The 21,085-nt window shown below is 52.9% G+C and overlaps 1 protein-coding gene across 5 annotated transcripts; it reads right to left on the bottom strand.

The window, feature by feature from the left end:
• Positions 1–794: 794 nt before the first annotated feature.
• Positions 795–20,052, bottom strand: LHX2 (LIM homeobox 2). Of its 5 annotated transcripts, none has more exons than XM_032478403.1 (6): positions 19,846–20,001; positions 18,134–18,336; positions 16,766–17,169; positions 10,928–11,133; positions 4,521–4,711; positions 795–1,669 (listed from the first exon to the last, which is right to left on the bottom strand). In XM_032478403.1, the coding sequence occupies exons 1-6, from the start codon at positions 19,963–19,965 to the stop codon at positions 1,492–1,494; spliced, it is 1,302 nt and encodes a 433-aa protein (XP_032334294.1). In that variant the 5' UTR covers positions 19,966–20,001; the 3' UTR covers positions 795–1,491. The 5 variants fall into 5 exon arrangements, with proteins under 5 accessions (XP_032334294.1, XP_032334293.1, XP_032334295.1 ...); XM_032478402.1 differs by having other exon boundaries at positions 4,547–4,711; XM_032478405.1 differs by lacking the exon at positions 795–1,669 and adding an exon at positions 2,385–3,870 and having other exon boundaries at positions 4,547–4,711.
• Positions 20,053–21,085: the final 1,033 nt, after the last annotated feature.

Below are 21,085 nucleotides of genomic sequence, written 5' to 3'. Positions count from 1 at the left end.
TCCATAAAATATACTGAGCTCCTACTATAGGCCAGGCCCTCTGCTGGGCCCTTCAACACACCTTACTTCACCCTCACTACAGCTGTCATGTAAGGTCACGATCGTCACCCTCCAGCCGAGGAAACTGAAGCCCGGAGAGGTGACATGACTTCCCTCAGCTCACACTGCTCAACAGTAGAGATTCCAATCTCATTCCACCTGGCTCACATTCTCCATTCTCTCTGGATGCATCTTTTCTCTGGGTTTCTGAGGTTACCTTTAGTAAAGGAACAAAATTAGTTTGGTTTCACCTTCTTGGAAGATTTTTAAATTTTGTGTCATTCATTACATTCACTCCTCATGGGGAAAGGCCCCCCTCATTGCCTGACACACCCTTCCAGCCCAGAGAAGAGCAGAAAAGGCAGGTGTAATGACTTCTGACCTTTGTGTCACAAGTATCCAGCAGAGCGTGCTTATTTAATGTTTGAAACAATAAATGAATGAGTGGTATTTACTTACATGCTCTCCATGTAGTACATATCACACGTATTAAGATGATCTCTTGTCCGTCTCTCCTTCCACTCTGAATTCCTCAATGGCAGGGACTGTGTCTCCTTCATCTCTGGATCCCAACCAGCAGCCCAAAGTCTGGCACAAAAGAGGGGCCCCACCAATATTATAAATAAATATTTATAAATTATTATGAGTAAATATTATAGGTAAGCAGGGGGAGACCCTGGAATTTATTTCTGGGCTTCGGTAAGACTCTTACGTCCTGTGAATTTCACACCTAACTAAACAGCAGTAGCACCAACTAGTTTCAATAAGTGGTTTTATTACTGGTTAGATTTTACAAATTCTGGTATTCGAACAGACTTCCACCTTAAAATTCTAAAACAACAAAGCGACCGTTGGAGGGGGTTTGATTTTTTTTCCTTTTTTTTTCTTTTTAGGACTATTCAAAGTAACAAACTTTTTTTTTTTTTTACATTTTTTGCTCTGGTCATAAATATACAGAGAGAAAAAGAGGGAGAGAAAAATGAACAAGTCATCCAAAGTATGGAGATAAAACAGTATTCCTAAGGCACGTGGCAGTCTTTGAAAATACAGAAGCTCTAGCCAACTTAAATTATTTGTTGTTTTTCCTCGCTCAGTCCACAAAACTGTACAGAGACACAAATGTTGTGTTGCAGACAGATCTTCCAAGTAATTCCTCAGTCCACACCACTGCGTCAGCCGGGCGCGCAATTATTTTCTTCCTCAGTTTCCAGGCGAGATCCTAAAATGTGGTTAGTTAGTTGCTCAAAGCCTCTATTTTAAAATACACTTGGAATTCAACTAAAGATAATTTCTTTTTTAAAGAAATTGTGGGGCGGAGGCGGGGGCTGGGGGCCGCGAGTCATTAGAAAAGGTTGGTGAGAGTCGTTTGCGAGGGGCTGTGAGGCTCGTGGCCCTCCAGGTTGCCAGGCACAGAAGTTAAGACGGACGTCACAGTCGGCAGGGTGGGGCTAGTCAAGTCTGTGAGGGTGGTGGGCGTGCTGGAGGGGCTGAGCGAGGCGTTGGACAGCTCCGAGGCCGGCCCCGACGGCGTCCCCGTCTGCAGCGCCGCCTCCGTCGACTTGTCCACGCCTGTGTTTTCCTGCCGTAAGAGGTTGCGCCTGAACTTGGCCCGGGCGTTCTGAAACCAGACCTGCGTGGAGGAGAGGGAAGGGCTGGTCAGAGGAAGCCGGGCAGGACCAGAGAAGAGCTGAGCATCCCCTCCCGCAGCCGACTGTTTAACTCAGAGATGCTAATCCTTGTCTCAACGATGGGGTGGGGGATGGGGATTAAAAAGTCAGGCTGCCAATATTTTGTTCTTAATGCAATAAAAATGTCCTTTCCTCTAATTGGCTGTTACGGGGTTTCCCCTTCTGTAAGATGTTTCCAGAGCTGAGCTGCGCTCTCCAGGATCGTAGCCACACTTGGCTACCCAGCACTTGAAACGTGACTAGCCCCAAAGCGGCTGGTTGGTAGGTGAGATTTGAAACCACAGATTTGAAAACTTGGTATGAAAAAAAATAAGAGGTTGAATATCTCAATAGTAAGTTTTATTTTGATTACATGCTGAAATGATAATATATTGGACAAAGTGGGCCAAAAAGATAAATTCTTAAAATTAATTTTATGGGTTTCCTTTTGATTTTTTAACGTGGCTACTGGAAATTTTTAAACATATGTGGCTCACATTGCATTTCTATTATGTTCTGGAAGATTCACACAAACTAGATCTCGATCATTTTTCACAATGGTTGAGAGATTCGGGTTTCTCGGCAGTCATCTTTTAAGCAGGCAAGAGATCCCACAAGTTCTTATGGGTGCGGTTTTTTAAGTTTTTCATGGTAAGTCTGGGAAACACTAGAATGGTGAAAAGAACACACAGGACTCAGTCAACAAAGAGTTACTAAGAGGAAGAGAAAGACGGGGATCTTAATCCCCACCACCATCCGTTGGAGAAGCCGCTGGCATCCTGGACCACTGGGTTTCAGGTCTCAGGGCAGAGTGGGCAGAGAGGGAACAGCTGCCCGATTAAAGAAAGGCCCAGGACGTAGTGAGCCGCAGATTCCCTCTCCCAACCTGCCACGTCCCTGTACCATTTATGAGGGAGGTGGGGGGGTGGGCCACGTTACTGAGGTTGGTATGAAAGGAATGCCAAAGAGAGAGAATAAGGGTTTGCTTTCATTTTCCCTTGGGCGCAGACACACACACACACACACACACCCCCACAACGCTGCCCACAAGCCTGTACACACGAAGACAAGCATCAAACCTCGCCTACACAGCGCCCCCTCCCAACTAGGATGTCCACCCGTCGAACTGCACAGAGATCCAGCTATACCCTGAGAACCTCAAAGTGCTCCAGGAGAAGCCCAGAGAACCTAGGGGGAGGGGGACAGGGTGGGAAGTTGTGTCTCCCAAAGGGCAGGGCCTTTTCACTTCCCTTTGCGTGAGGAAAACACCCTCCAGAAGGCTCCCTGTAAAACAAAGGGCCTTGGGGAATTTTACAGATTCTGGGGTGTCCAGCTGCATATTTCCAGATGTGCCTGCATCTGCTGTCTTCCCAGAGTCTCAGACAGGGATGGGAAGGGCCGACGCCAGGCCCAACCCTCCCCTAGGGACCACCCCAGCTTCAGAGGCCTGTGGCCTCAAACCCACTTTTTGGTGGCCTGATACAACGTGGGCTCAATTAAGAAGCACAGCCTCAAGAATTCTGTTGTAAAGAAGGAGACACGGACCCTGTCAAGTCAGGAAACAAAGCTTTCTCCCCAGCACGCTGGGTCTTTCCAGAAAGAAAGCACATTTTCCCTGGCCTTCTGCCCAAAGCAAGCCCATCACCTCTTCCAGGAGCTCACAAATAAGTCCAGCGCTCTAAGGCCAGGCTCAACAGGCACTTCTTGGGGGTGGGGGCTCCTTCCCTGCCCCTCCTGCAGAAATCTGCAGGGGTGAGACTCCGTGTCTGTCTGGCCCAGAGAATGACTGATGGAGAAAATGATGGAGGAAGCCCCAAGAGGCCCTCAGAGAAAGGAGGCGACTTCCCCGAAGTGTCTTTGAAGATTGGGGATGAGAAATGCCAGAGTCTTGGTGTCACCTCTTGCCACCGTCCTGTCCTGACCGTGTGTGGCTCCGTGAGTGCCCTGTGCGTCCGACTCTCTGAGCAGTAGCTGCAACAGGAAGCGCCGGGGGCAGCGCATGGCCCATTGGTCCGGGGCTCCAAGCCCTTGGGAAGGGCTGGAACCAGTTAGTTACTGGCTGTTTGCTATTTCTCCGGCGTTGCCCCTAACAGTGGTTTGTAAACAATGACACCATCTTCCACAAGTGCCTTCTCTGCTTTACTGGATCCGAGGCGCTGGGAATCTGGTGGATGAAAGTCAACAACTCAACTAAAAGCCAGCTGCTGTGGGGGTTTGTGTTGAGTTTGTTTCTCACCTTAAGCCAGGCTTCACCAGAATTCTCCAGGGTATTAAAAAAAAAAAAAAAAATCCCCTCCCAAGAGGTTGGTGGGGCAAGTACCCTGTCTAAGTCATCTTCATGTCCCTGGGGATGTGGTACAGGGACTGGCAAAGATTAAGAATCAGTCATATGCATTGAGTCAATAGTAATAATAACAGACAACTTTTATAGATCTCTACGTGCCTGGCGCCAGGCTACCCTCTGACGTGCACAGTCACAGGTTATCTCCATGATAGGCCAAGGAGGGGGTGATTGCCATTATCCCCATTTCATAGATTTAAAACCAGAGAGGCTGAGAGAGGTGAAGGCACTTGCACAAGGTCACACAGAGGCCAAGCTGAGACTAGAATCTGGGAATCCAGGATTATCTATCACATAAAGTCCATGGTTTCCTTACCACATGATCCTGAGTGAGTGAATCAGTGAATGAATGAATGAATGAATGAGGGAACAAACACAGAAGCAACTGTAGTGCAGTGGAAAGAGCACCAGCTGTAGCTTCCAGTTCTGGTTGTGCCACTGACAAACCAAGTGACCTTGTGCTAGTCTCTTACCTCTGGGTCTGCCTCAGTTTCCCCACCTGTATGACAGGAAGGTTGGACCACACCATGCATTCTCTATGGCCTTCTGGGGCTCTGGCAGGCTGGGATTCTAGGGCAGCTGCAACAAGGAAGGTGATCTGCTCCACCCATCCGTCTTCTAACACCAGCAGCCCTCTCTCTTCATCTGCGGGAAGTGCCTCAGCCTGCTGCCCAAGGGAACCCAGTAAGTCCTGGGTGGATGAGGAAGCCCACATGGCTGAGTGCCACCTCCTCAGACACCTACTGGCCCTGTGGGCTCACAAATCCCCTCCCCGGGGTCCTTTCATCAAGGAGACCAGGAGGGCCTGTGGGAAACCTACTTTGACCTGCAAATCCCCTCCTGGGTTGCTAAGGAAACCAGCCAAAAGATATAAGCTTCATGCCTAAGGATGTCTCTGGCATTTTTTTTAATAACATCAAAACTAATGGCTGTATCCAAAGCATCCGACCAGATGGGACACGCAGAAGTCATGACACAGCCACTCCATGCAGTTGCAGAGGAAATGTCTCATGATGGACATCATGTGAAGGAAAAAAATAACAAAACTACGTCCTCTGGTATTGCAACTTCATAAAGCAAATAATAACAACGAATTATTATTCACTCGCTAAGTGCAAGGCAACATCCAAGCAAAGTTCTAAGCATTTTACATGTATGAACTCCCGTTAATGTCTTACAAAGTCGGTGCTAATACTATGGTCAGGTGAGGAAACTGAGGCCCAGAGCCCAGCCAAAGGGGTGGAGCTGAGATGTGAATCCCAGCAACTGGGTCCTCGTCCTTACCCGCTACTTAACCCGCAAACTACACGCCTGGATTATTGGCTTCCTGTGTCCTCATAGGGTAATTTTCCCCCCTATTTTTCTAACCTGTCTGTATGGTGGTTCTATTGTTTTATAAGCTTTAAAAGTTTTCTTTAAAGAACCAAAAATCCTGAGCACTGGACTGGACATCATGACCCCTTGGTTCCAGCTCCAGGGCTACAACTACTTTGCTGTGAGGCCTTAGACGCGTTACTCCACCTCTCTGGGCTTCAGTTTCCTCTCTTCTAAAAAGAGATGTGGGCCAAATCATCTATGAAACTCCATCCAGCTCCAACTGTCCATCACTAGATCAAACACTCCCTACAGCTCTGTGCAAGAGACAAGCAGAATAATGCTCATTCTGCCCATTTTACAGGTGGGGAAGCTGAGGCCCAAGGAACTGAAGTTACTGGCCCTAGTGGAGACCTAACCTCCTCAGGGAAGCCATTCCTGACTACCTCCCTCCCTAGGTCAGGTCCTCATCTTTATGCTCTTGTTGCAACCCTATACTTTTCCATCCTAGCCCTTCTAGTTTATTTTTGTCAAGAGTTAAATAAAGGTTACGTGACCAAATACACTTGGGAAATGTTAGATGAGACAAAATTGAATCTCTTCAAGATTTCTCAATGCCTGTATGATTGCCAACATGCTCTGATCTCCAAGAGAAAGACACAATCTTTAGCATTTCCCAAACTTACTTGGTCCTGGAATCATTTAAAAGATATTTTTATGATGAACTATTTCAAATATATGGAAAAATACAGATTAATCTTATCACCATTTTAATTATTTATACAATATCTTGCTGTACTTCGTCTCCCCTCTGGACTGTCTGTTCCAGCAGGGACTGTTCACTGACAGGGTCACCACTGAATTCTCAGCACCTCAAGTCCTGCACAGAACATGGCAGGTTGGTGCATTTGTTGAAGTGAACAAACAGAGGAAAGCTAGTGTATTCAGTTCCTGAGTTCTCATACAGGTTAATGATGACTAACTAGTCATCTGAAGAATATTTTTAAACTGTTGATTGTTAAAATGTATTTTCTTTGAAAGTCACGCTAGGAACCCCTAAGGAGATCTCCTCTCGTCCCAGTCAGTCAGCTCACTAGCCCCCTCCCCAAGCTGAGGGCATCTTAATATTCTGCCTTCCTGGCTGTTCCCCGGGAAGGAAGAGAGGTGACTCAGAGGTGCATGGAAGTGCTGAGGAATGGTCTCCAAGAACTGGCAAAGCCTGATATCTAAATGGACCTCTGTCCAAGGGCCATTCTGCCTCCTGATCACCTTGCCCACTGATGACAAGTGAGTACGGTGGGCGTCATGCTGCTGCTGATGACAATTTTGAGCATTTTTATGCACTTTACATAGGGCTTCACAACAGAATTCCTGCTTCCTACCAAGACATGGCATCTACAGCCCACTCCTTCCCTTGCTCCCATCTGTACTGCTGCATTCATTCGGCAGCTAGATCCAAGGGCAGGGGGTGCTGGGAATCACAATCCCTACACTGCGCTGTGTTGGAAAGAGCTGTGGAATCAGGCCAATCTGGGCTTGACTCCTCATCACTTGTTAGCTGTGAGATTCAGTGCAAGGGTTTTTGCTTCTCTGAACCTGTCTCCTCATCTGCAAAATGAAGATAATTAAATTTTTTAAATGTGTGCAAAAAGGGGTGGTAGACTGAACCCTACTATGTAAATGTGTGTGAAATTAATATGCAGAGTCCCTGATACATACTTTATAAATTACACTTTATGTCATCTTATTTACTTCTTGCAACTGCCTAGTGAAGCATTACTATTATCCCCATTTTATAGCTGAAGCTACTGAGGCTCAGAAAAGTTAAGCCACTTGCTCATGATCACTCAGAAGTAAGTGGGAGGGCTGAGTCTGGTCCTCATATCAGCTCCAACTTCCAGCAGGGATACTGGGATACTGCATCCCAGGCCTGCCATGTTGGTGGTGCTCATGCATTACAGATTCAATAACAGCCTAGAACCCTAGACAGACAGACACACACACACGCACGCGCACACACACACACACACACGCACACACATCCTACGTCATCCACTTCTGGGAACTCAGCCTCAACCCCACCCTGCCCTTGCCATGCAGACAGACACTCTGAAGGGTCAAAGTGGACCACAACCTGCAGGGGGCACCCAAGGCCTAGCACCATGAAGCTGGTGTAGCCAGTGATGAGAAACTATTTCATGGGCACCTACATTGTACCAGCAGGCAGCATGCTGTAGTGCCTCCCATTCATTGTCTCAATCCTTAGGAACCCTCAGGATACAAACTATCATTATCTCCACCTCAAAGACAAGGAATAAGACTCTGAGAGGAGACATTAAGGTGTCCAAATCACACTGCTGGTATGTCAGAAAGGATCTGAATCTGTATGTTACCTTCCACACCACCAGTTACCTTGCTCCAAACTGCCCACATCCCACCTCCCCCAGCCAGCCCATCAGTAGTCAACACCTGGGAGAGAGCCCCACCTTGCCAATGCCTGGCTCCCATATCCTCAAATAAATCACTTCATCTCACTAGTTCTTCAGCTTCTCATCAATAAAATAGGCAGGAACATATTAAGCTAAGGAAGACCAGTGGCTAGAACGATAATGCTTTGCAAACTGCTGCATCATCATGAGGTGTTGTGCTGTTAGGGAATATTAAGGATTTGTGCAGGAGGTCTGGCGGTCTGGGAGGAGGGAAAACAGTGGTCTGATGTGCCCTAGGGTATGGCCACCCTCACGCCAACAATGTACAAGCTCTCACGCTCAGATGCAGTCACGGCTGGGCTGGCTTAGAGGAGAAAGTGCAACGCCCGCTCATCAGACGGGCCTGGGTTTGGATCCAGCTCTGCTACTTACCAGCAAAGTGTGACATGGGGCAAGCGGGGATCATTTGAGCCTCAGAGTTCTTATCCGTATAGTGGAGGAGAAGGGATCACGATGTCTGATAATGAGGACTCAATGAGCAAATGTGTTTCACTGGCCTTTCAAAGTACCTGACACATAGCAGAGCACTGAAACATTTATGGATTAGTAGACACACCACTATGTCAGTGCTTCTCTCTCTCAACTAGTCCCATGCCCCTGGCTTTTCTGAGTCCCCATGATAGAGAGGACATGCAGATGTGAACAGGATTCTGGGGGGGAGAGGCAAGCCTAGATCCAGGTCATTCAGGTGACTCCTTCTTCACACACAGGGTAGGTAGTTGGTCTCTCCCCTGGTTTCCTGCACAACCCCCTCTCCCAACTGATCACATTATAGGGAAACTGACTGTGGTCTGTCTCAGCACCTAATAGGTAAATTTCTTCAGGGCCAGGACTGTGGTTCATTCATCTTTGTGTCCCCAGGGCCTAGTGCCAATAGGTATTTGGTCAGATAAAAGAATGAGAGATAACTATTCTGGAACTCCAATGGGCTCCTAAATCAAGCCTCCTGCCTTACCAAGGCCAGCAGAGATCAGCTCTTCACTCCAGATTCAGACCCCACCATGGGCACTTACTCTTTATTTTATTTAATCTGGATAACTGGTGAAGTACATGCCCTAATGGTGCCCATTTTACGGATAAGAAAGCTATGGCACAGAGAGGGTAACTAATTTGTCCAACACACACCGCCAGTGAGTACACAGGCAGAACGGAATTCAGCTCTGCCTAACTTCAAGCCCCTGCTCCGGGCGCTTGATTCACGGACTCCTCCCCGTCGCCAGCTCACCATAACGGCATCTAGACAGAGGAGGGGACTACTAACCAGAGAAAACGCGGCAACCGCAGGTCTTCAGTCCAAATTCGCCCAGAGCTGAGGAACAGAGGGGGCGCCATGGAGGGTCCCCTGACCTAAACCCCAAAAGGTAAAGTCCGAGGGAAACGGACCAGCGGGATCCGAGACGCACACAGGCGCAGCAGTATCCCCGTCCCTTCTGGAACCCAAGCTAGAGAGACCTTCGGGCAAAACCGACCCAAACAGGAGCGGCGGGGTCCGCACGGAGCCGCAGGGCGGGGGGCGGGCCCAGAGAGGCGCATCGGCGCCCCATTGGCGGCCCCTCACCTCCCTCTGCTACGTCACCGAAGCCGCGCGAGACCGAGCTGCCCAAAATCCCCCTCGCTGGAAGCCGGGCCAAGGCGGTGTGGGGCCGCCAACTCCCCGGGACCTTGGCCCGCGGTCAGTCCCATCCCTGCCACCACCATCACTCCCAGAATGCTCTTCTGAAAATTCTGACAGACTCGCAGGAAAACTTATGGCAGTTTCACAGCCTTCAGTGCCCATCGTCCTCACCCAGTCGGTGCTGCCGCCCACCTCCCGCCCTTCAATCTCGGAAGACCTGGAGCTGGAGGGCGGGTCAGACTGGCCTGCACTGGAATCCCAGCACCACTCCTCCTGACGGGCAGATCCCTTCAACTCTCAATATTCTCACCCCCAAAATGTGCGCTGTTAACCCTACAACCACACACTGAGGAATAAATTGGTTAAACTTGATGTAAAAGGGGATATTCTCCCATCTTATTATTGTCCAGCTAGGGAAATTGAAGTCTAGCCCCCATAATAATTGTTTGTATTAGTTAATATCAGTTAGTTAATCTAGTTAATGTCATTCTTAGCTTCCATCCACTGAGCAGCTAAGTGTCAGCTACTGTGAAGGACACTTGCATTATCTCAATGGCTCCTACAATTAAGCGGGCAGTATAATTTCTTGTGAATAAGTTTCTTCTTCCATTTCACATGTAAGGAAACTGAGGCTCAGAGGAGTTAAGTGACTTGCCTCAGACCAGGAAATGAGTTAGCAGAGGAGCTGAAGATTTCAGAAGTAGCCCCAGGCTCTGCCACGAGTTTAAGTCATACAGGCACCTGGGACTCCCCAGACTGGGGTTCTTACATCTTTGGGATGACAGACCATTGGGAAATCTGGTGAAAGCTCTGGATCCTCTCTCTCAAGAAATCGCCCTCACATACAAGTGCAATACTGCTAGGTTTCAGAGGCGCCCATCTACTTCCACCCAGGAGGTCGGCCTAATCACCCTCCCTCACCAAACCCTGCTTCTGGAAGAGTCTGAGAAACAACAAAGAAACAGAAGGAAAATCTAGAGAGAGACAGAAAGAAAGAAACGAGAGAGAGCAAGTAAGGAGCAAGAAGCAGAAGGAGCAAATGGCTAACAGCAGTTCCCTTGGACAGGCATCCTGGGATAAGGGGCCAAGGTGGGGAGGGGAGCTCTGGATTTATCTGAAATCCTTGAACCTTTTACAACATGAACATATTTGAGTGTCATTTGAGTAATAAATAGCAACTAAGAAGTGCTTACAAGAAAGAAAAGAGACTGTGTAGACAAAGAGGCAGAGGGGCACACAGACACAAAACAGAAACACTGAGGGACAAACTTGAAGAAGACAAAGTTAGAAAAAAAAAAAGATTGAAATACGGCAAGAGACAGACAGAAGAGATGGAGAAAGAGAACGGAGAAAGATAAACAAAGAGATAGGCAGACAGAGCAGAACGTCCTTCCAAGGCCCATGGCTGCGGTGGGGTTCCACCCCAGGCCCTAGTCCCTACCCCCAGCCCTGGCCGGCTGACCTGGAGGACCCGCTTGGTGAGGCCCGTCTTTTGCGCGAGCTGCTTCAAGTCCTTGGCGTCAGGGTTGTGGTTAATGGCAAAGTAAGACTTCATGGTCCGAAGCTGGTGGTGCTTGAAGGAGGTGCGCATGCGCTTTGTCTTCTGGCTGCTCGGGTAGGGCTGGTCGCGGTCCAGGTGCTCCGCGTCGTTCTCGTTGCAGCTCAGCGCTGGGGAGGGGACGCAGAGGCAGCAGGTGAACCTCCTGGCCCGGCCCCAACTACACTGCCAAGTCCACACCCACCCCACCAGTGCCAAGTGTTTCTAGCCTCTGGACCACACTGCGGGCACTGCACCCTGCTGGGATGGAGATATTATCCCCATTTTATAGATTTACAGGCAAATTTGAGGTTCGGGGAGCCATCTGCCCAGGGTCACTCTGCTAGGAAATGCTGGATTCAAACCCAGCTCTAGGAGAATCCAAAAACCATTCTGAGCCATCATGTTACAATAATAATAATAATTAATAATAATAATAACAGCAGCAGCAGCAGCAGCTACAACTTGTTGATGGCTTATTAAACTCCAGATGATGTGCTAAAGGGCTTCACATGCACATTCTTGTCCTTAAAAACAACCCTCTGAGCCAGGTATTATTTCCCCCTTTTTACAAATGTTGAAACTGAGGCTCAGAAAGGGAAGTCACCTGACTGCGGGCACAGCAGGCCCACCATCTTCCTCTTTCCCCCTGCACTCCCTATGGAGGAATGCAATCTCCAGTCTCCCCCTCCCCTGCACCCCCGCCCAGTATTTGGGGCAGGCACCTGGAAATCACAGACTTCCACTTACTTTCCTTACTCTTCCACTTTCATTCCACCCTCATCAGTTCCCACACCTAGAAGTACTGCACGACCCGTAGGCCCTGGGCAACAGGCACTGGGCTGAAGGTTGGAAATTGTACTTTGAACTTTAATCCTCACCACTGCCTTGTAAGGCAGTTGCTTCCCAGTTTTACAAATGAGGTGAATGAGGCGGGGAGGTTAAGTGATCTTTGGAAATCTCATGGAGTAGCAGAGTTCTAACCGGAAAGAGGAGGAAGATGAAGGGAGAAGTCAACATGTATTTGACACCCATGGTATACCTGTGGCTCTCCGTAGATCATGGGGCCTTTACTACTGCTCTAAGAGGTGGTTACTGCTATTCATCCCATTTCAGAGATGAAGAAACTAATGCTAAGGGAAATGAAGCCATCGGCACATGGCCACACCACTGGTAATGGCTGAGCCTAGATTCAACACTGCAACCCTTGCAGTTTTTTTCCACTACATCACAAAGGCAGGCAAAGATGAAGTATGACTCTTTGGGGAGCCCGTCCCCATCCAGAAGGGGCCCAGCTGGGGCCTGGCTGCCAATGCCTGGAAGGCACTGGGGGTGGTGAAGAAGGGTAGAAACCTCAGAAAGTTGCTTGGCAACCTGGCAGCTGATGGGGACATGCAGGACCCTTCTCCAAGATCCTCTCGTCCAATCCTGGGCCATCCCACACATTAGGCCTTACTTTGGGAAACGCCTCACAGGAGATTAATTCAGTCTGCCTAAAGCGGGCAACTGGGGATATAACTCCTGTCTCATCACATGCCCGTGATAGAGCTGCCAGATTTAACAAATAAAAATACAGGTTGCCCAGTTAAATTTGAATTTCAGATAAACAATGAACAGTTTTTTAGTATGATGTCTCCAATATTGTATGGGACATACCTATACTAAAAACTGATTTGCTTTCTGCCTAAAATTCAAATATTGCCTAGTATACACATATACTATAAAATTATTCACTGTTTATTTAAAATTCAAATGTTGCATGGGATACACTTACACTAAAAATTTGTCATTTACCCAAAATTCAAATTTAACTGAGAGTCCTGCATTTTTCCTAACTCAGAAATACTCCTGCTCTTCTGGTGACCTAATCCTCCCCTGCCCAATTGAGAAGGAGTCCTTTGCAGAAAAAATTTGTAAGATGCAGGTCTTGTCCCTAACCTTGGAGCTGTTAGCAAGTGGCTACACTTCCTAAGGTCCCCTTCCCAGATGCACCCACGCACCCAAGTCCTCCACCCGTGCTGTACTCCCACTGACAGTGCCCAGAGTGAAGAATGGGGATCCAGCAATTTAAAGGGGATCAGAGCATGACTCCAAATGGGATCCATGGAAACTGCCCTGTCCCCTGCTGTGGGGAGCAGACCCTTTTCATGCCCCTAAGTCCCCAGCTCCACAGGGGGGTGGGGCAGGGCTCCCCATAGGGGATCTGTGGGCCCATCCCTCTGCCCAGCCCCCGCCTAGGCCTTGCTGCTATTAATGAGCTCCATGGGGACCTCGGCGCCCCACGCACCCAAGGGACGTGCCCTGAGTGTGGCTTAGGTGGGGGGAGGTGTTTCAGGGGAGGAGAAAGAAAGGGCAGAGAAAGGAGAGAAAGAGACAGATGTAGAAAGACAGAATGAAGAGAAAGAAATGGAAGGTTGGTAGGGGGGGGAAGATGGACAGAGCCAGGGAAAAGAGAGGAGAGACAGGAAAGAAAGCAGTGGAGATGGGGAGAACCAGAGAGACACTGCTACAAAAACAGTAAGAACTCGGGAGAGACAGAGAGAGAGCCTGAGGGGACAGTGAGGCCCGGGAATAGGGGCGATGTTGTGTGATGCAGGGTCCAGGTTAAGGAACTGAATCCTAGGATCTCAGAGAGACTGGGTCCCTGTGGGGAGGCCTTTCCAAAGCTGTTACAGGCTGGGAAGTGGTGAAAAGGGGAAAGAGGGGAAAGGATGAGAGGGCAGAGAAGGAGCCGGCCCAAGGTAGGGAGGCCTAAGCTGGCCAGTGGCTGAGTCAGGGGGCTGTGCTGGGGGCGGAGAAGCTGCCACTGGGCCCAGATCTGTCCGTGCCCCAGGCCCCCTCACTCCGGCCCCCAGCTCCAGGGCCGGGTGGAGATTCCCCAGGATCGGATCCGGGGAGGAGCAAGGGGACGAAGGGAGGGGAAGGACTAAGCTTTCTCTCTCTCTCTCTCTCTTTTTTTTTTTTTTCCTCTCAATTAGGCCGATTCAATGGAGCTAAAGAGCTCGTAAAATCATGAATAATTTACTCGTGATCTGTTATTAACCCATCGGGTTTCGAGCTCTTGTCGCTGGGACTGAACCTGTAATCAAATCTGACTTCGCCTCATTTTACTAAAGACGAGATTGTAGGTTCAATTGTCTAAATAATGGATTGGAATCAAATCAGTAATTACGCCGCCAGGCACACACACACAAAAAGCGGGGGCTCGGGAGGCCCGGGCGACCGGCCGGTCCGCGCGGGACTCCCGTGGCCGTGCGGCGCAAACCCCGGTGCAGAGCGCTTGGCCCGGGCCCCTCACAGGCTCCGGCTGCCTTGGTGGCGCCCCCAGCCCGCGGGCAGCCACGCTCCGGGCTGGGGTAGGTTTCAGTTCCGCCTCCGAGACCTCGGCTGTGCTCTCAGACCAGAGGGGCAGCCGGAGGAGGGCCACCGCGGCCACCGCCCCGGAAGGACTTTCTGACCCTGCGCCCCGCCACTCGGTTTGTCCTTCCCTAAACCGAGGGCCGGGCGCACCGACGGCGCCCCCTCCCCACTCTGCCGGAGCTCGCCACCGGGTAGTAAGGTGCCGCCGTTCCACCACCCGACTGTCCCCCAGAGCGACAAGCTTTGCAGCTGGTTGGTGTGGCTGGGCCCCTGGGTGTGGGACACGCACACAAACAAGCTCGAGTCCTCACAATCAGAAACACGCACATACACGCCAGCACACACACTTGCGGGGACACACCACAGCAATCACACGCTCCCGTGGCCCTCCTTCCAGTCCCAGCAGCCCAGAGGCCCACACTGCGGCCATTTCTCTCCTGCGGGCGCCGGTAATGGAGGGAGGGGGATAGTGGCCAGACCTGGGGAGGCCTGGCGGGGCGGGTGCGGCCAGGGAGGCGCCCCCTTTTCCCAACCTAGTCCCAGGAGCCCCGAGTAAGCGAGTCGCACAGTCACCAGTAACGCGCCGTGCGCGGTTTCTACCAGCATAGGAAGCGCGGACCAAGGCCAGAGATACGAGATCCGGGAGAGAAAAGAAGGCAGTAACAGAGAAACCGGGAGACACACGCAGAAAGAGAAAGGGGGTGGGGGCCTAGAGAACCGAATGGGGCGGGGGAGAAGAGAAGGGCCAAATTAAAAACTAGGAGATGGCATGCGTGGGGAAGTCTTGTAGAGGTGCCAGCTCCTCTGAAACTCAGCCTCCAGCCACATCTTGTTTGGTGTAGCACAGCCTTGCCAGGGAAGGTGACAGAGCAGCAAAAAGCACAAATAAATCTCTGTATCTTCTACCTTTCCATTGTAAATCAGGTTGTGAACCTGCGTGCCCTGGAAAACATAATCCTGCTCCTCACTCACTATGCACTCTGTGGCCCAGCCTGCATGCTGCTTCCTACTGGAGGCCAACCCCATTTGATAAATAGACACGGCTTTGTTTTGGGAGACCTATTCTGGACTTGGTTAATCTATTCAGGGTGGTGGGGGATGAGGAATGGAAGTTTTGGAGATTGGCACCTCTGACAGAGCCTTCAACAAATCTCAGGCAGACCTGGCTGTAGCCACCTCACCATTTACCAGAATGGGCGGCAATTTCCTCCCAGCTGCGCACACAGAGAACATACATGCCCCATGATCACCCAACAAGCAACTTCGTTGGAGCAAACCAGGAACCCCCATCCATCCCCATTTACCTCCCCAGGCAGCTCAGATTCCTAAAGGTCAAAATAATCCTGACTTAAAAATAATCCCCACCACAGCCCTCTTTGCACAGTCCTGGCTTTTTGTTTTTTGTTGTTTACACTTGTGCTTTAGACTAAGGGGAAAAGGAGAAAGAAAACAAATTCTTCCAATCCGACTCTATCGCAAACGAAAGAAAAGTAACTGCAAATAAACTCTATCAAGTTCAGAAGCCCGGGTAGTCATAAACCTTTCCTGGCTCTGCAGACTTCGGGCAGATGTTGATGGTTCAATTTACCGGGCCTCAGAACCTCCGCAGCTGTCCTGAGCAGGGAGGGGCGCAAGAGGGGTCAGAGCTCTCCCCAAGCGGCCCGGGGTCCAAAGACGCCGGAAATGCGAAATCCACTCTAACCCTGCGCAAGGCCAGGCGTATTCCCTTCTCACCCCGGGCGCCGGCTTCCGAGGGCGCTGTCGTCCCAGCGCCCCGCTGTCGCCCGAAACTCCAAGGAAGAACCCCGGGGAAAACTGAGACCTGGCAGAGCAGGAGGATCAAATGGTCACTACGACCCGCCTTTGCACAAAAGGTTCCTGGGCTGGTTTCCCAAGCCTGCCGCCTCAGGACACTTCGCATGACCCGCCGCAGGCCAGGCGGAGCTTGGTGGCCCTGGCCACTGCCAGCCCTTTCTCTTGGGACCCCCACCGCCCTGCCTCGCTCATCCATCGCCCCAGATCCTCTTCCTCAGCCGCGCCAACCAAGAGCCTGTTTGGTGTCGGCTCTGCCTCGCTTTATTTTTCCTTGCACTTTCTGCCCAGCAAAGTGGGTAAAAGGCCCAAACCAAAAGGCTGCCTCTCAAAAATTTCTCAGCGACGAGGTTCTGCACTCGGCACATCAAGACCACTAACACACCCTCTCCTCCCGCCCCAGCCGCAGGCGCACGAGCTGGAGCCCTAGGAGTTAATGTCCCTGCTGCCAGGTCGTCCGGCGATTAGAGCCTGGGGAAGCTGAAGGCTGGAGTACCCAGAGTGCTCTGTATAGCACACTGAGATTCACTCCGCTCTCGGCCACTGATGCCAGGAACTTTCCCTCAACCCATCGGGGCGCCTCGCACTCACCAGCGTTGTAGGCCGCCAGATCCGCCCCGGGGCCGGGGCTCTTGCGCTTCCTCGGCCGCCCCTTCTGCACTGTGCCCACACCATTGTAGTAGGGAAGACCCAGAGGGTTGGCCCCGGCTGCGCCCAGCCCCGCGCTCTTGGCAGCGGCAGCTGCCGCCGCCGCGGCCGCCACGTCCGCGTGGTTGAAGTGCGCGGGGTACTCGCCCTGCAGCAGCGCCTCGAAGTGCAAGCGGCAGTAGACCAGGCTGTCCTTCATGCCGAAGTGGTCACCTGTGGTCAGCATCTTGTTACACGTGGTGCACGTGAAGCAGTTGAGGTGATAAACCAAGTCCCGAGCTCGCATCACCATCTCCGAGGCCGAGATGCCCAGGTGGCAGCGGGCGCAGCGCTGCACAGAGAACCTCCTGTAGGGACCATCGAGGGAGGGACTGTGGGGACACACGGTTGGGTACCCCCCATATCCCTCCTCCAATGACACTGCTGCTACTGGAGGAAATCCACTCCTCAAGATGGACAACCAGGTCTTAACTTGGAGGATGGGAGGAGAGGGAACTAGACTTTGGCCCAGGTCTGGCCCTACCCTGAAATATAGTTCCCCTTAACCATTTTCATGCCTACCAAGGCTTTACTTTACCCAGAGTCTGAGCAAGCTTTAGGAAAGCCTCTGCTTGGGAAGGAGGGGGAAGCTTCCTACTTATCCCTTCCTTGCCCTCCACACTAGTGCCTGGAAATGCTGCAGACCTTTGTAATTTGCTAGAAACAGAGACAGGGAGAGAGAGGGGGAGAGAGAGAGAGAGAGAGAGAGAGAGAGAGAGAGAGAGAGAGAGAGAGAGAGAGAGAGAGAGAGAGAGAGAGAGAGAGAGAGAGAGAGAATAAGCAGACCTAACCCTAAACCCAGAGAGGAGAAACAAGGAACCTGGAGCCTGTTAGTGATTCCGGTTCTTTAATCCTGGCCAGCTTTCACTCCCATCTCCAGGAAAGACCCGGAAATACACCCAATCTGATCCCCCAGCTCTCCCTCCAACTTTGTTCCACCAACCCAGGCAGTTTGGGGTGCCTGTTTCTTTTCCCTCTAATTGACCCAAGAAACTTCAAAGGGAGAAAGGGGCAAGGACCACCCCCCAACCCAAGCTTAGTTTTGGTCCAAGCTCAGAAGAGGGCTGTTTTTTTCTGGGTCCCTACACTTCCAAGAGTTCCCTCAAAGTGTTGTTTTAAAAGGTTATCATCTAATTTGTACTGGCTTGGAGAAGGGGAGACCTAGGTAGGGAACCCTCCATTGGGATTGGAGGGAAAGGCAACCGGATATTATGGCGTCTGAGATGAGGGGTCCTGGATGCCCAGGGCAGTGGGTCCCGAAATGGGGGCTACCTGTAGTAGTCTTCTTTGCAGTAGATGCTTCCATCTTTGCTGAAACAGGTGAGCTCCGACTCCAGGTTGAGCTTGCACTCGCAGCACTTGAGGCAGCGCATGTGCCACTGCTTGTCCACCGCCAGCAGGTAGTAGCGGTCCGAGATCTTGCCCCCGCAGCCGGCGCACAGCGCAGCGCGATCACTGCTGATGGACGGCATGGTCTGCGGAGGGAGGGAGGCGCGAGACCGCAGCGCCTGCGTCAGCCTGCGACCCCGCCGCCGCCGCCGCGGGGTAATGGGCACCCGGAGCTCCCTCCGTGGCTCCGGCTTGCCCTAAATGCGGAGGGCGCCGCCAGGGTGTGCGGTGCGCTTCTTCCACCCCAAAAGGCCCATATCCAGGGTGCCCAGAACCCAGGCCCGCCCACGCAGCCCAAGCCAGCCACAGGCCCAGGACCGGCTGCTGGCCTGGATAGATCTTCCTCTTTACGTCTCCCGCTTCCTGTCCCCTCTGCTCTTTTTCCAGAAAGGCTCATACTGTGTTTGAAGACTGAGGCCGTGGTGGCTACTTCAGCCAAGCCCTCCAAAAGCTCCCCCAAAACTGTTTCTTAAAAGGAGCCACTCCACTAGGCCCCAGGAAAAGGGGTAAGATGACCATTAAAAGTCACCCTCCACACAGACTCCTCTCCAGAGATACCATGAAGTTCCTGGCCTCTAATCCTGGCGATCTCTCGATCCTTAAGCCGAAGGTTTAGGCCAGGGCAAATCGCACAGCAACCTCTGCCCCTCCACCACCTCTTCCACATTGGCTGGGGCCCTCTTGGGTCCTGGGAGATGGTGAGTGGGGTTCATGGGCACCCTCAAAGTCTCTGAGTGCAGGACAGGCCCAATTCAAACCCTCCCCTGTCCAAACTGACAGGCTGAGAGGGTTTAACCTGGGAAGAAGAGTTCGAAGCAGAGACACTGGGCAGCTTCTCTTGCTTTCCAAGCAGAGAAGCTTTATTCATGCTCCCCACCTCCTCGGCTTCTAAAGGTCACTTCTGGGTCCAGCTTGCACAGTGTCTGCTCTTCTGGCCCCTAGGGAAGTCTGAGGCAAGGAACTGGGGCTATTTGGGGCTGGGCCGGTGGAGCCAGGTGTGGAGGTCTGAATGGACTCTCCTTCCGCAAGAGCCAGGCCAGAGCCTGAACTCCCAGCCCTAACCCGGCGAAGTAGGGAGGCCCAAGATGCGATCAACGAAAAGCGCTGGCCCAGACGACTTCGACCCCTGAAATTGCGCTGGGGAGGGAACCCCGATTGCCAGGAGGCGGGGAAAGGCCCAAGTCTGCTGGAGCTGCCGGTTGGTTTGTCCTTCCCCGCGCCGCAGGCGGCGCCGCCAGCAGCTAGAGCCGAGTGGTGGAGAGCCCGGGGCTGGCGACCAAAAAGCTGGAGAAGTGAAAAGAGAGCGATCCGGGCCGCGGGTAGGACTTTGCTCCCACTTCGGGAGAAATGTTCTCTTCCACCCTCCGGGTCTAAAATTTCGGTTTTAACCTTGTTTCCCTCCTCCTCCCCAGCAGCCGGGTTTCCCCCGAGCGGGGAGCTACGGGCCTTGCATCCTGTCTATGGATACCCAGCGTCCAGTCCCGTACGGCACGAAGGACGCTCCTCAAAGTGCCCCCAAACTCGGGAGAGCAGAGGCGCAGACCGAGCCGGCCCCGTCCCAGCTTTTGGCCCCAACCCCACAGCCGTGCGCCTACCGTCTCCGTGTCGCCGCGGTCGATGGCGGAGCTGATAGCGGGAGCCTCGCTCTTGGCCCTGCGGTCCATCTCGTCGATGACCCCGTGCACCTCGGGGCCCGACAGACTGTGGAACAGCATCGCGGCGGACCGGCGGGGCCGGGGGCGCGGCTCCTCTGCGGGAGGGCTTGCCCCCCGCCTCAGCTGCCTGGCGCTCCCCGGGCTAACGGGCCCGGTGCATCGCCACCGCGGCCCCGGCCCCGCCCGAGCTCGGCTGCGCCCCCAGGCCGGGCTCCGGGCCCCGGGCGCCCGCGGGCCAGGACGCCTCCCGCCGAGGCGCGGGGGCAGCTACATCGCGGGGCGCCTGGGCGGCGGCGCCAAAGCCAGGGTCACAAGGGCACGGGGCGGGGGGGGGCGTTGGTGCGGGAGGGGGCGGGAGACCAGGGCAGAGGTCGGCGCCCGCCGCGGGCGCTTTCACGCCGGGGGCATCGCCCGCCCGGCTTCGGCGCCCCGGGCGCAAAGCAGGAGCGCAAACTCTGCCCGAGGCGGCGACGGCTGTGGTCAGGGCTCACGGGGGAGAGACTAGGTGCCCGCGGCGGCCCAGCTGCCTGGACCTCTCCCCTCCCCGGGGTGTGCCCCCAGCTCAAGGCGACCCGCCTAGACGCTGGGTCGGCTACTGGAGTAGGGGTTTCTCCGAAGCCAGTGAGCCGAGCCGAGACACCGGGAGAATTGAAGAGGAGGAGGAGGAAGAGGAGGAGGAGGAGGAGGAGGAGGTGGAGGAGGAGGAGGAGAAAAAGGAGGAGGAGCAGAGTGGGAGGAGGAGCCGCGGGCCGCGGGCCCAGCCGCGCGCAATGCTCTCCAAGAGCGCGCCGAGCCCAGCCCCGGCTCTGCAGTCCGCGCCAGCCAAGCGTCCGCGCCTTTTCTACAGCCGCGCCTGACATCACGTCCTGCCGCCGCGCCATTGGCCGCCCGGCACCCCGGCCCTGGCAGCGCGTGCTCCGGGAAGGCGGGAGACCCGAGAGGGAGGGGAGCAGCAAGAGGAGGAGAGGAGCGACGAGATGGTGGGAGCTGGTGGGCGAGGCTGGAGGGCGGGGGCGGGTGGAAGGGAGGGAGGAGGGAGAGCGCGGGGTTTGGAATTTTAAGCTACTAACAGTTTCCTGTGATTTTTTTCGGGAAGGAAAATTAGACCTTTTCTCCCCGCCGTCTCCACCCTAAGAAGGCGCAGCCGCCAGAGGATGCTTGAGAAGGTCTCACTCCGGTC

The sequence above is a fragment of the Camelus ferus genome, chromosome 4, assembly GCF_009834535.1.
Source record: "Camelus ferus isolate YT-003-E chromosome 4, BCGSAC_Cfer_1.0, whole genome shotgun sequence".
In the NCBI taxonomy this organism is placed as follows: Eukaryota; Metazoa; Chordata; class Mammalia; order Artiodactyla; family Camelidae; genus Camelus; species Camelus ferus.
The sequence above is the reverse complement of the archived record's forward strand: the minus strand, read 5'-3'. Positions and strand labels throughout refer to the sequence as shown.